This window comes from Coloeus monedula, assembly GCF_965178545.1.
Source record: "Coloeus monedula genome assembly, chromosome: 21".
Lineage (NCBI taxonomy): Eukaryota > Metazoa > Chordata > Aves > Passeriformes > Corvidae > Coloeus > Coloeus monedula.
Window position 1 is genome coordinate 4,443,221 of NC_138801.1, and position 13,689 is coordinate 4,456,909.

At 40.2% G+C, this 13,689-nt stretch overlaps 1 protein-coding gene across 1 annotated transcript in view; it reads left to right on the forward strand.

Moving 5' to 3' along the window:
* The first annotated feature begins 400 nt into the window (after positions 1–400).
* MED27 (mediator complex subunit 27) overlaps positions 401–13,689 on the forward strand; it is an 84,231-nt gene continuing 70,942 nt past the window's right edge. Inside the window, exons 1-2 of the mRNA XM_082295444.1 lie at positions 401–615; positions 3,111–3,255. Coding sequence (XP_082151570.1) covers positions 410–615; positions 3,111–3,255 — 351 coding nt within the window. The 5' untranslated portion in view covers positions 401–409. The remainder of the gene's footprint in view (positions 616–3,110; positions 3,256–13,689) is intronic.

Here is a 13,689-nt window from a genome sequence, read left to right on the forward strand (position 1 = left end):
TTCCAGGCATCTGGATCTGGTGCTGGGTGATGTGGTTTAGGGGTTACAGTAGTAGTGCTGGGTGGATGGTTAGAATTGATGATTTACAGATTCACAGAATATTCCGAGCTGAAAGGGACACGCAAGGATCATCAAGTCCAACTTTCAAGTAAATGACCCTCACATGAACCCACAACCCTGGTGTTATTAGCACCACGGTCTATCCAACTGAACTAATCCCATGATTTTACAGGTCTCTTCCAACCTTGCCGACTCCGTGATTGTTGACGTAAGTGGCCCAGGAAAAGCAGATAAAAGTCTCTAAAAATCGCGTCGCGGCGATCAACAACCTCCCCCCCCCCCACACGCCCGGACTACATTTCCCAGCGTGCACCGCGGTGGCGCGGCGGGGCTGGTCGCGCCGGCCAAGATGGCGGACGGGGCGCTGAGCCCCGGCGTGAACCTGGAGGCGTTTTCCCAGGCCATCGCCGCCATCCAGGCGCTGCGCTCCAGCGTCACCAGGGTCTTCGACTGCCTCAAGGATGGGATGCGCAATAAGGAGACCCTGGAGGGCCGCGAGAAGGGCTTCGTGGCCGCCTTCCAGGAGAGCCTGCACTCCGTCAGCCGCGACCTGGGGTGAGCAGCGGCCCCGGCGGGGGATCCCCCCGTGGGCAGGGAGGGGGTCCCGGGGTGTCCTGGCTCCTCTCAGCGCCCGGCGGGGCCGTTTTCACTCCAGGGAAAAGTTTTAGGCGTATAAATGCGAGAACGCTCCATTTTATTCCCCCCAGCACCGTGCGCGTTACCCCTTCGTGGTGTTCCGCTCCAGAGTCTCCAAAGGGTTGAACGTGCTCATAATATTTATGAGTTTTTGTTCTGGTTTTTGCTCTCGTTTTGTTTTCGCCAAGGACCTCGTTAAATCGGTGGGATTGCATTGACAAGGTTTGGCTGCGTTTGGCTGCAGGGAGATTTTTCTGTGTATTTTGAAGTTTTTTGTTAAAAATTCAAACACTTCCTAGGTGCAGAGTATTCAGTAGCATCTAAGGGGTTCAAGAACGATCGTTTTATTACCAGAACTTGTCAGGCTGGAAAATTATCCCAGCTAAGTGTACTTGCTTAGTACCAGCAGGTGTGGGGTTTTTTTAATGGGGACAAACTGCTGAGGCTGGAGACGTGGAGGGAAATTATGGGCAGAAGAGAGGCTGGCTCACAGTTTCATTCAGCAGTTTTGTGTATGCAGACACAGGAACTGAGTACTTAGTGTACACTTAGGGACATGGTTGAGTGGTGGACTTGGCAATGTGAGGTGTATCCTTGGACTTAATGATAATAAAGGTGTTTTCCAGCCTAACTGACTCAGTGATGGTCCGTGTTGGTCCCACCACTGGGCTGCTGGGTTTGGCTGTATCCTCCTGGGTGCCATCAGCACTGTTCAGGGAGGTGTCCACAGGTGCTTAACCACCCCTTCCCAGAGGATCTTCTGGTTCAGGGTCTTGTGTGCAAGACTTTGTTTCTTGTTGATTAAAAGGCCTTGCTGATTTTTAGTTGTGATCATGGTAATATAATTTGTTACCCACTTCTCTTCTGTTGGGAAAGGTGGTGGATAACCCTTCTCATGAATGACGCTGTACCCAGCTCTAGGGGTAGGTGTTGTATCCCTTTGGTTTTTAGTTTTCAAGCTGAGGAGGCCTCATGGTTCCCTCTGTGGAACCTGAGCTGTTCCATTGGTTATCCTTCTTGCCTTGCTCTGTGGCCTTTTAAAGAGTTATCAGGTATAACCCCAAAATCTCCTTCCCAAACAATAATAGATAACTCAGGAGTTGGACTGGGATCCTTGTTGGTCCCTTCCAACTCAGGGTATTCCATGAACTGGCCTGTTCGAGTAGCAAGGGAATACTCCAAGGTGTACTGAAGTTAATGCTACCAGTGGACTTTGATGTAGTGAAAGTATTGACTGCTGTCTCTGTTCAGCAAATCCTCAGTTATTATGCCTAGTCACACTTATTTTATTGTATTCTTTTGTCAAGGAGTACTAGACAGATTTGTGAGTGTTCCCAGCACCAGAGGCTTGGAAGGAATGTAGGCCAAGGAAACTTGAAGGAATGATGATTAATTTTGTGGTAGTGAAGTGCGGAAGTCTTTTAACTGTCAGTTCCCTGATTGTTGGGAGTTTATTTTTGTAACCTTTCTTAAATGTAAATTGAGATACTTTGGATTTTTCTTCACAGATATTTTCATAAGCTGCCTTTTGAAAAGTCTGAGTGCTGCATTTAATTTAGTGGAAGTTCTGAAGTTCAGACTAGGGTGTAGCACTGGGCAGTCAGAAGGAAAAGCACTTGATTAGTCATGTCACTTGAAAAACTGCTTTTTATATCTGTGCAAAGTGGCCAGCCTTTCTTCTACAGTTGATTAATGCAAGTTTGAAAAACTGCTTAACTTTTGTTATGATTAAATGTTGTGTTTGACAAATGAGATGTGAAGCAATGATAGATCATTTCACAGTGAGGGATTTTTTCATGGGAAAATGGTGCTTATTATGCTTCAGCTGAGTATTTTACATTACAAATATACAAATTCCTCATGGAAATCAGAAGATCCTTCCTTGTCCTGCGAACTTGGAAGGCAGATACTTGATTAGAGTAATCACAGCCTTTGCAGGATTGTCTCTAGGCTTAGGACTAATGCCAGTTCTTGTGTGTATTTGTATGAAGACAATGTTAATTTGGAGTTCTCTAATGAAATGATGAGACATCTGCTTGCTTGGTGGTTAAAAAATTACTTCTAGTATTGCAGGCAATGCTAAAGTCAGAATTTTGTGGTTTCTGAGGGGCTGCTTTGCTCAGGAGGTGCCCTGGGTTGTGAACAGGACCTGCCATAGTCTGACTCTTTCCAGGTTGTTTTCAAAGACTCTTGACTTGTACTTTCTCTCCTAAGAAGAGCTGAGCTTAACAACCAACAGACTGCTTCAAATTGTTTGGGTAATAAGAGTGATTGTGTTTTAAATCAAATTTGGGGCATATTTAAAACTCATTTAGCTACTAAAATAGAATTGGTGCATGCTGCTGTCCCTGGAGGATTGTATGTCTGCGATTCCCAGATCTGACTTTAAAAAATGCCCTTCTGCTTTCTTCCAGTGAACTGGAGCGTCTGAGCAACCTCGTTGGGAAGCCCTCAGAGAACCACCCCCTGCACAACAGTGGGCTCCTGAGCCTCGACCCTGTGCAGGACAAAACCCCCCTTTACAGCCAGCTTCTTCAGGCCTACAAGTGGTCAAACAAGGTAACAAAATACATCTGTGTGATTTGGTTGTGTATTCCCATTGCATGTTGGATTAGTGGTACAGCAGACTTCTGAGTGTTTGGGGCTGTCAGAAGGGCTGGCTTTTTTTAGAATTGAGGAGTGTAATATGTACCTAAATGTACTTTCAAGGATAAAATGATGTTTTAATTAAGAGGAGACTTTTCTGTGATTCCAAGGCATGCCCTTGATCTCAGAGCGGGTATTAACTCCCAAGCATTTTCACATTTAGCATCTTACATAGGTATAAATTAAAAGTATGTTATGTCCTTGCATCTGGCAGTAAACACTGTAGTGGGATATTAGAACAGAGAATCAACAGCTTTTGCCACCTCCAAACTATTTCTAGGAAAGAGTCCTATAGGGAAGTTGTCATCATCAGGAATCTTGGAGCCTTTCCCCACCATTTTCTGCCCATGGTCTCAAAAGCGACTGTATTCAGCAGCTTTGACATTCCTCCTGTTTGCATGCCATATATATGGCATTGAATTTTAAATAGTGTAAAAGAAAAAGGCAGATAATATTAATGCAGTCTTTTACATTAAAAAAATAGTTTTTGCTGAAAGAAACTTCTTTCTCAGCTACATAATTCAGTTTCATAAATCTGTATGTTGAATATATGTAGGATTTGGATAGGTATGTTTCCTTTTCTCCTCTGAACAATCTACTTGTTGGTCAAAACCACTCCTTTCCTCACCTAATTTTCTTATATTAGAAAACATGGCATTGCAATTCTTGTTGGCCTCTGAGCATTGTTATGTTTCAGGTTGCCTGTTCCCATCCTGATTTTTTTGAGCATGCCTATTAATTTTTATAGAAATATTAAAATGAATAAGTATTTAAAAGTTTTCTTAAAATTATGTTTGAAATACTGTAAGCTGTTAAGAAATATAAAAGATGGATTAATTTCTGTTACAATAATTATTAATAGTGAGTGTGTCTGGAGTTGTAGCTTTTAATACCCTTATGCAAGGCAGCAGGAGTAAGCAGGAATAGTAAATCTGAAAATATTTAGAGCATTAAAAGAAACAGATCCACTTTAAATTATTTATTATGGTACATGAGCCAAGAAGACTTTGAGAGTTCACAAATACTTTGTAGGCAAATTCTTGTTACACATTGAGCCAACCATTCTACAGATTTAAGATAGGATACTGCAATAATTGTATGAATACCACAATAATATTAATACAGTAATGTGTCAAAATTCAAATATGTATTAATGTTTTCTAAAATCAGCAGAATTTGGCATTGAGAGAAATTTGGTATGATTGGAAAATGGGGAACAGGGAAGATTTTTAAATGGAGATTTAGTAATTGAGAAAATATTTCTTGTTTGCTTGTGTTCCTTGCTGTTAGCAGCAGATTATTGGCACTGAAGAAAAAATAATTAATTTGCTACTTTCAGCAAAAGTAAAAGTAGGAAGACCTCTAAACTTGTAAGGCAGTTAAACCTTCAGGGATTTAATTACTTCGTTAGGTCATTATCAGAGTAAACTCAGGCAGTGATGAAATAGCTTTGACAGAGCTATTCTAATGTAGTTTTTTATTAACTTAAGAGTGTTATGGAGCTTTGAAGAGCAATTTTTTGTAATCCTGGATTCTGATGTCAGAAAGCTGGAAGTTTTATTATCCTGTGCACTCATATACACAGTGAAATGTTGCAGGAGAAAAACAGTACCTTTTATTTTAGCTGTAAAACAGAAGTCAGAGACAACAGAGATTAAAAAAAACCCACTGGCTAAGTTGCAGAAGATGTGCTGCCTGTGTGAGAGTGTGAGCTGCTGGATTTACCAGCACAGAACCTTCTGTTCCTGCTTAATTCTTCATTGCTAAATACGCTTCTTGAGTAAGAGTTATTTCATTATTTCTTCTGGCCGCTTTCTATTCTTATGTGTCTCTTGTTTCCAGCTGCTTCTCGGGGATGGTTTAGAAGTGATGGTCTGTCAATACACTTTAGGTCTGCCTGCATTTAATTTTTAATTTGTGACCCCTTTGTGGCTTGCTTTCTTGTATTTTTGATGAGCTGAGATAAGGGCATTTTCCTCTGCCTTTGATTGTTCATGCATTACTGATGGCATGAGCAGCCCCATGGCTGCCAGGGGAGGAGACTTCTGGGGCTGTGGTGCCATTCCAAAAGAACATTCACAAAATACAAGGAAAATGAGTGCACAGACTGTTGCATGTTTCAATGCATTCTGCTTATTTTTGAGACCTGAGGAGACTGTTAGAAGTCACTTTTAGGACAGTAATAAGTAAGGTTGGTAATGACTGGGCTATCTATGAGAAGCAAATTAGTATTTGGTATATCAAAGCACTCTCCTGTGGTTCATGAGATACTAGATGTTAGAATAGTTGTTCCTTTTTATTTGCAGCTTTGTTTTGATATTGGGGCCAGCAAATGCCTGATTTCATTCTGGTCTTGGATGCATGGACAAGTTTTCAGGTTGAGTAGCAGTGCTGGGTGTGAAATGGAGTGAAGATCATAAATGAAAAATACTGTGTTTAAGATGCGAGTGTTGACATAGGAGATTAGACTAACCTGACACTTACCAGCTTGTTTTGTTTTCCATAATTAATACTTGTACCTGTGCTTGGTTATGTGTTTGGAGAAGACCCACTTTCAGGTGCAAATTTACTGACCCCTTTGGCTGAGTGCAGTAGAGATGAGTTTCATTTAATTGTGATTTCACAGATACTTGCCCTGAACCTTTTTTTATTGCTCCTGTGAGTCACAGCACTGGTTCCTCCATTTCTGATTTTAAATTTACCTGCTTCAGGAGTAAGAAAAAGTCCAGTGGGAAGAATGAAAACTTCCCTTACAGAAGTGTGTTATCTTGGCAGCGCTTGTTATTTATATGCACCTGCTCTCCTGATATTTACTTACTGTAGTTTATCCAATGGTTTTGCAGATGGTAAAGTTGTCCACGTAATGGAAGCAGCTGTTTGGGAACACAACAGCTTGTCAAATGCATTAATTGCATACACACACAGCTGTAAAGGAACTTTCCTTTTTCAGGTGTTTAACAGCCCTCACCAAGCCATAGCTGAAAAACACAGGAAGTTTTAGTTTATTGTATTGCAAGCAACAGCTAAGTGGCTTTTCTTCTTTGCTTTAGCTTATTTTTATGTATCAGTAGAAATCATGGAAGTGAATTACTTTGCTTCCTGTGGGGTGCATGGAGATGTGTAGTAGCCATGGAGCAGTATTTAGGTCTACTGGAAAAAAATTTTTTCCCCTCCTCTTCAATTTCATTTAAGAAAGGAGGTTATCTTTATTACAATTCAAGTGCTGTTTCCCAGAAGGATCCATATGTACTCTCTAATGTAATACTGAAGATACAATATTAGATAAGGTAAAAATGAGCTATCATTCTGCAAAGTTAATGCAGAGAGAGTATTATGGGTAAGATAGGAAGTTTGTAGATAGCAGTAGGGTTTTTTTCTCATGGACTGTCTCTGTTGAGTCATTGTACTTGAATTCTGGGTTTTGTAGTTATGTACATCTTGGCAGTTGATTTTTTTTTTTTTTTTGTAATAATACACTGCTGTGTCTGAGCAGGTGAAATCTGAGATGACAGTAGCAGTCAGGAGGGCTCCTGGTTTGTGTGTGTGTGTGTGGCCTGATACTGCCTGGAACACTCAGGACTGGGTCTGCAGAGGCTCTGCCTTACCCCTCATTACCAGGTACCTGCTTCTTGCATTATCTTGGAATTCAAGGGAAATCACCACAGAGCAGAAGGCATCAGCTAAATTTAGATTAAAGGAATTTTTGAAAGTCACTTTCTAGACCGAAATACTGATCAAGTTTTGACTTTTTTTTTTAAAAAAGAGATGTCACCTCAGATTTGTGGAAGAAACTGTAAGAACTCTCTTCTCTTGCTCTTCAGGACAGTTCTATGCCAGGTGCCCTTGTGCCATCCTTCCCTGCTCCCAGTGCTGCTTGTTTTCTGCAGGAGATGAGACCACCAACTCATGAATATCAGCATCCTTTACTAAGCAACTGCGTGTTTCTCAATATTTGTTCTCAATACTGGATAACAGAGAGGTTTTGTGGGGGAAAAATTACTTGTTGGTGCTGTGATTAAACCAGTGTCATACTTCCCCACACATAAAGTGTTTAATAAAGCTTGTGGTGGTGTGGTCACTTGATCCAGCTATAGTAATGCTGGTGGTCAGAGTAGGTGCAGGTTTTTGGAGTCCAGGAGTGTCAGCTCATTCTTTGAGTGGTATAAATTTTGGGTTTCCATCTGCAGCTTCAGGGAGGTTATTTATGGCCTGCAGTGTGTACTTGCTCATCCTTTGTCCTTGGCAAAGTGTTCCATGCCCTCGCCCCGTGGGTGCCTTGCGGCAGTGCCTGTTAAGGTGTTTCCTTTGGCTCCAGTGGAACAGAAAATAGTGTATTTTATGTCCACTGAGCAAGGAAAATGTTTTTTTGGGCAGGTTTCCCCTCTCTTGCTGGGGTGCTGTAGGTAGTTCATGCCCCACACTTGAGCTTTAATCACTGTAGAGGTTTTTTGCTTGTTTGTTCAGGTGCAGGGTGTGTGCAGAATGGATCAACTCCCAAACCAAGCTCCAGAATTACTTTCAACCAGTGAAGGAATGCTGTGTTTGTTGGAGAGCAGCAAACTCAGTCTCCCCTGCATTGCTGAGTGACAGCAGCATCAGCAGAGTACACTTGCCCAAGTAAAAATAGTCTTCTGCAAGTCATCTTTCCTTCTCCCCCTTCCTTTGCAGTAAAGGGTCTGTGTTCAGACTTTAAATAATATTATTAGCAGTGGTAGAAGTGGGGAAAATTGAGAGCAATTGTAGTCTTGGAACAGGTGATGTTATTTTAAATTTTCTTCTTCATTTTTAACTTCACTGAAATGCAGTGTTGTATTCCCTGCTGTTTTCAGAGTTGGATTTATCCATGTGCTTTACTTCAGTTCCAACTCTCCTTGAACCCGTGTGTAGGTGTATGTGAGAGGTGGTGGTATTGTTTTATCTTCATGAGATGCTGCTTACAAAACGTGATAACCACGTGTTTGGGAAGGCCATTTTCTACTGCTTCAAGCAGGAAGCAAAAAATCAACTTTTCTGACTTGGTAACTTTTTGGGGAAGTAGGATTTATGTCAAACTATTTAATTTACTTATCTGTGAAAAGATGCTTTTGGCAACTTGGATAAACTTCATAATATCTGTGCATTATAAGTTTTCCAAGTGAACAAAGGTGGACAGGAGTTGTCATAAATTTATTTGAAAGTAATATGCTGGGAAATACAAAACGAAAACAAATTACTGTTGATCTGCATGTGGAAATAGGCTAAAAATATTTGGATTTAAATTTGTTGCTTCATGGCTTCCTCTTGTTTTTACATAAATTTAAAATCGAACTGTTAAGATTACCATTAATGAGTTAAAATGATTTTCTGTCACATGACTGAAGAGAAAAGGTATAGATAGGTTTTGTTTATTCAATTATTTTGATATGTTTCCTGATAAATTATTTGTATAAATTGTGTTTGTTGTAGGGCTCCAAAAAAAAAGAAATCAATAGAGCACGTAGAGAAAGACCAGACTTGTTACAGCTGCACTTGGTAGCTTAGTATTGATTAGACACAAATATTGAGTTTAATGACAATAAATGACATTAAATGTTAACCATGATAGTAGAGAAACACTGCAGAACAGGAAAAAAAGTTAATTCAACCTGATTATAAAAGGATATGTTCATTCCAAGGAACATTAATTTTGAATTTTGGGTGTGCTCAAACATTGTGAATTTATTGTAGTTTTACAGTAGCATCGACAATGCAACTGGATTATTGTGTTGGCACTTCTTGGGAATTTCAGGCAGGTGGCCAAAATTTTGTCCTTTCAGGACTTTTTTTTCTGCAGAAATGCAGCATTATAATATTGTGACATCCTGTTATGTGGAAATCCACAGATTCTGGAGGAATCTGCTGTGTAAAGAGCAGAACCAGAGGTTCCCAGAGGGAGCTGCACTGGAAGGTCCAGCTGTGGGCTCCTTTCCTGTGCAGATCAGCCTCAGGAGTTTATGTTCCTGTCACTGGAGAAATGAATGGCACGTGGACTGGTGGGTTTTGTGCACTGGACACAAAATAGGAGCTGGGCCACTTGCATTCTATTCCTGCTTTTCTTACTAATTGTTGTAACCTTGAACAGGCTGCATGAAATTTTTCTGTGCCTCATTTTTCATGCAGATAGAATAGGATAATATTACTTAACCTACTTCTTGGGAGAGTTTCTAGTCTATATGTGTCTCAAGTGCGTTGAGTTCTTTGGACAGAAATGTTTTGTAGATGCCAAGTATAATATAGCCAGTGACTAATGTTGTTTGCCTGGAAGTCTGGAAAAATGCCCTTTATGGGCTTTTAATTCTGTGTAATTTTGGACTAATGTCTGGTGAAATGCCCTTGCTGTTCAGAATTACATTAATGTTCTGGTTTTCCTTTTCTTTTTGTTTTTTTTTAATATGGCTGGGAAACAGGTGGTTACCTCTCTGCTTCCAACTGCTGCAGTTATTAATTACTGCTCACTTGTCTGCCTGGAGAATACTGATTTTTACTATTTCAGGGTTGATTTTAGTGACCAGCAGTGGCAGGGATGGCAAATTCAGGTAGTGTGCAAATTATCATTGATATTATAATGATGGGAGGGAAAAGCACTGGAAAAGCTTTGATGAGGAAGAAAGTGCTTGTACCAAAATGTAATTTCAATAGTTTATATGTGCTTTACTGTAGAAGGAAAAAGGTAGGGCATGAAATTTTTCTGAGGGTCTCGGAGCTCCGCAATGGTAGTTTAAAAAAGAAAGTGAATATAGTGAGGTGGGGAAAATAGTGGAAACCATAAGGAAAAGAGGGAAGGTTATAACAGTAGCAACAGTAAAGGCAGAATTACCAGCTGCTGCTTGTTAGATAGGGTTTGTTTTCCCTAGAGGTCCTGCCTAGAGCAGTGTCTGGGGCATTGGAGATGGATAACATCACTTATGTCCCTCTTCTCTGTGGAAGATGCATCTTTCCTCCCCAGCTGTGAATCCCTGGAATCTTCATCTCTTGGGCTCTCTTTACTTTGCCTTTGATTCCTATGTTGGTTTCAGACAAAAGTCCAAGCCAGGGCTATTGTAACTATTTTATTTTTATCTTAAAGCTATAAAAGTGGTTTTGACACCTGATAATCTGAATGAAAGGAAATGAAAATTCCCTGTGTGTTTTTTTTCTATGCACTATGGAAAGTTGTTATGGCAGGTGAGAATTTCCAACAAATGCTGACTTGTGCTAGTAGAGAAATTAGTTGGGTTTATTTGACATTTTAGTAGACTGAGGTTACTCTGATACTTCAGGAAGAGAAGAGTTATGAGGAGTAACTTGTTGCTTAAAAAAAAAGAGAAATAATTAGCCTTTGATTCTGACTTATTTTTGCTACATAGTTTGAATGTTTTATATCTGTGATCTTCCCAGAGTTATCGTAGTAATAATTCACACCATGAGGCTGTTGTGAAGTAAGGTGATATGTGTCCAAACAGAATTGTCTTTCTCACTGAATTTTTTTTTAGAGTATTTTGTTTCAAATCTGAAGCAGCCTGAGAGCAGTGATAGGGTGTTTTTCTATTGTTATGCCTAGTGTTTGTTGTTATTCAACGGTATTTTTCAAGGCTCTGATCAAAATAATGCTGTAAGCAGTACCAGTCTCACTTTTCCTAATTATGGGAAGTGATCTATCAATAACACACTATTATAAATCACAGCTCCCTTGTCAGCTGGTGGGAATTATTTAATGCTTTGCAACACCTTTATTTGCTAATGAGTGGGTTTTTTCCCCTGTTTCTTTGATAAGTATTAATGTCCTAGCTGTTAGCCTATTTCAGGATGGAAATGATAGATGTGGCTCTGTTTTAACCAAAATGCTTCTGCCCACTCCTGGTTCTTCCTCCCCTAACTCCTTTTTTCCCTCTGCAAGAACTCCTCATGCAATTCACAGCTCAAATATGTAATTTATAAGTCAGTGATCACTCTCTCTTTCTAAGTTGTGTAGTGTGGTCATCAAACCAAATTAAAACTGCCTTGCTTTGTATTAAGTTTGAATCCAGCTAAGCCAGGCACAGACACAGAAATGTGGCCTGTGGGTAACTCCCGGTACAGCCATCAGAGCAGCAGAAGCAGCTTTACTTTCAGAATCTGAGGAATACAACAAAGTGTAACTGGAAATCCATGTTGTCTGGGGATTAATTGATGAATATGCAGGACTTCAGAACAAGAGCAGCCTTGCAAGAAACCCTCAGACCCAGCATTCCTTTGAATTTCCAGTTGTCCTGCTGCCTCAGCTCTCCATGGCTCAGACTGACTTGCTGCTGGTGATAAAGCCTGACCGTGTCGTGGACAGTGCTACCATGAAAACACAAAGGGTGCTTTCAGAGACTCAGTGTCCTGTCTTGCTTTCTTTGAGGCAAATTAAAGATGTTTGTAAAGCATTCAGTGACCTTCATATGAAGGGCATTCGAAGAATATGAACACTAATATAAAATAACTGATGCAGGTGATAAGCATCCCACAGATATTCTTTATATGGAAAAGATTTTTTGTAGCTGCTAGAGGAAATCAAATAAAATGGAAAATTTAATGATGTCACCCTGTTGCTCTCTACTTTTGTTGTTGTCAGGTCTTTTATTGTGACTGCTATTTGGTTTTCTAATGCACTCATCTGTGTTCTTCTTTGGAGTTCTCTTTTGAAGTTACTGAAGTTGCCCCCTCCCCTGACAATTCACAGTGGATTTATTTGTTTGAATTGCATATAAACAATGCTCAATTCTTCCCTGTTGTATCTTAATCTCATGCTGTTGATAATTGGGTAACAAAACATGGAGATGGCCTAACAGCTAATAAAGTTGAGACTAGGCTGTGTAAGGAACTGTGTAAGCCTGTAATCAAAACTGCATTTCTGACCACTGGTTGCTGCTTCGTGGAAATGTGCATTTGGCAAAAATATGGCAGCAGATTTTTGTTCAGCAGGAGTTAATACTGAGCTGCTGATGTTGAAGGTGTGTAAACCAGAAGGTCTGTGGTGACCCTCAGCATCTCTTGCCTCTTGGGTTCAATGCAGACTGATTTTTATTTTCCTGAGAGGGAAGAATAATTCTGCCCTGGACAAATGGTGGTGTTTTGTGGCTCTGTGACAGTTGAAGAACGTGAATAAGAAATTACAGACCATGACATCAGGACCATTATTGGATAAGAACTGTAGGCTGTGTAACCCTGTGCCTGGCTGTCAGGCTTCTTGAGTAGTTCCAGAACCATGTCTTGGCTCTCCTGAAATCTGAGCGGTGCCATGGTTGGGCTGGGTTGGGGGTTGATAGGAAAATAGAAGAGAGATCAGAATATGATCATTACCCTCAGAGCTACTTCACTCCTAACTCCATTTGCTGCTGGTATATTTTCTTGGTATGAGCTAGCATTTAAATCTACTAGAGCTGTAAAATCCTGAAATTCTGGAAATAAAGACGCTTATCAGTACGTGTTATCATGTCCTTTGCTGATACAAAATTAGCCCAAGCATTTATAGCAGTTCATTTAATCTAATTTTAAGTGCCTGAATGTAATGATTCTTGCAGAAGAAACAAAAAACATGAATAAAATCTTTTAACCACTGACACTTGTTCAGTTACAGTGTATGTGGAAAAAGATGTCCTCTGAATTAATAAAAGAAGATTTAATGAAAGCTGATTGATTTTACCAGGTGCTAGTCTTTCACATTTTTGATCTTTTCACAGAAAGATCAAAAGTTTCTGTATCCTGAGCAGCAGTTATCTTGTTGTGCTCTTTTGTGAAGTTCTTGGCTTAGTGTGAAGCATTCAGTCATGCTTTGGAGCTGCACTGAGTGTGCTGAAAACTTAAGCCCTCAAGTTAAAATGCCTAAATCTGGACTGGGTGAGTAATCTGAGAGGAGAAATGGCACATGGCTGCAGTTGCACACTTGCCTGGTCTTCTAGTGAGTTAAAAATGCATTTCTTGGGGTGTACATTTTTTTTATATGCTCATGATTTGCTTGTTCTCAGATACCTCTTCTTCAAAAGCCCATCTACTGACGAGCTGGCAGTAATAACTAATATCCTTATTAGATGGAATTAGCATGAATCATTGTTATGAGAAGTAATGACCATGTTGAAGTGCTAAGGGTATTTTCAAGCTTACCTCAGACTTGGTTGGAAAGTAGGGTATAATGGCTACATCTTAACAGCGTGTAATAAAATCACAGAGGTCTTTGATGTTCAGAGTTGTGCTTTGGAACAAATAGTTCTATTCAAAACCAGCGCAGCCTTGATTAATTTGATTGTTGTATCTGGATTCTCTAAGCTCCTGTAACTGGTAGTGGCAGAGTACTAAAGGTGCTCTGTGTACTGCATGGGCCATTAGACA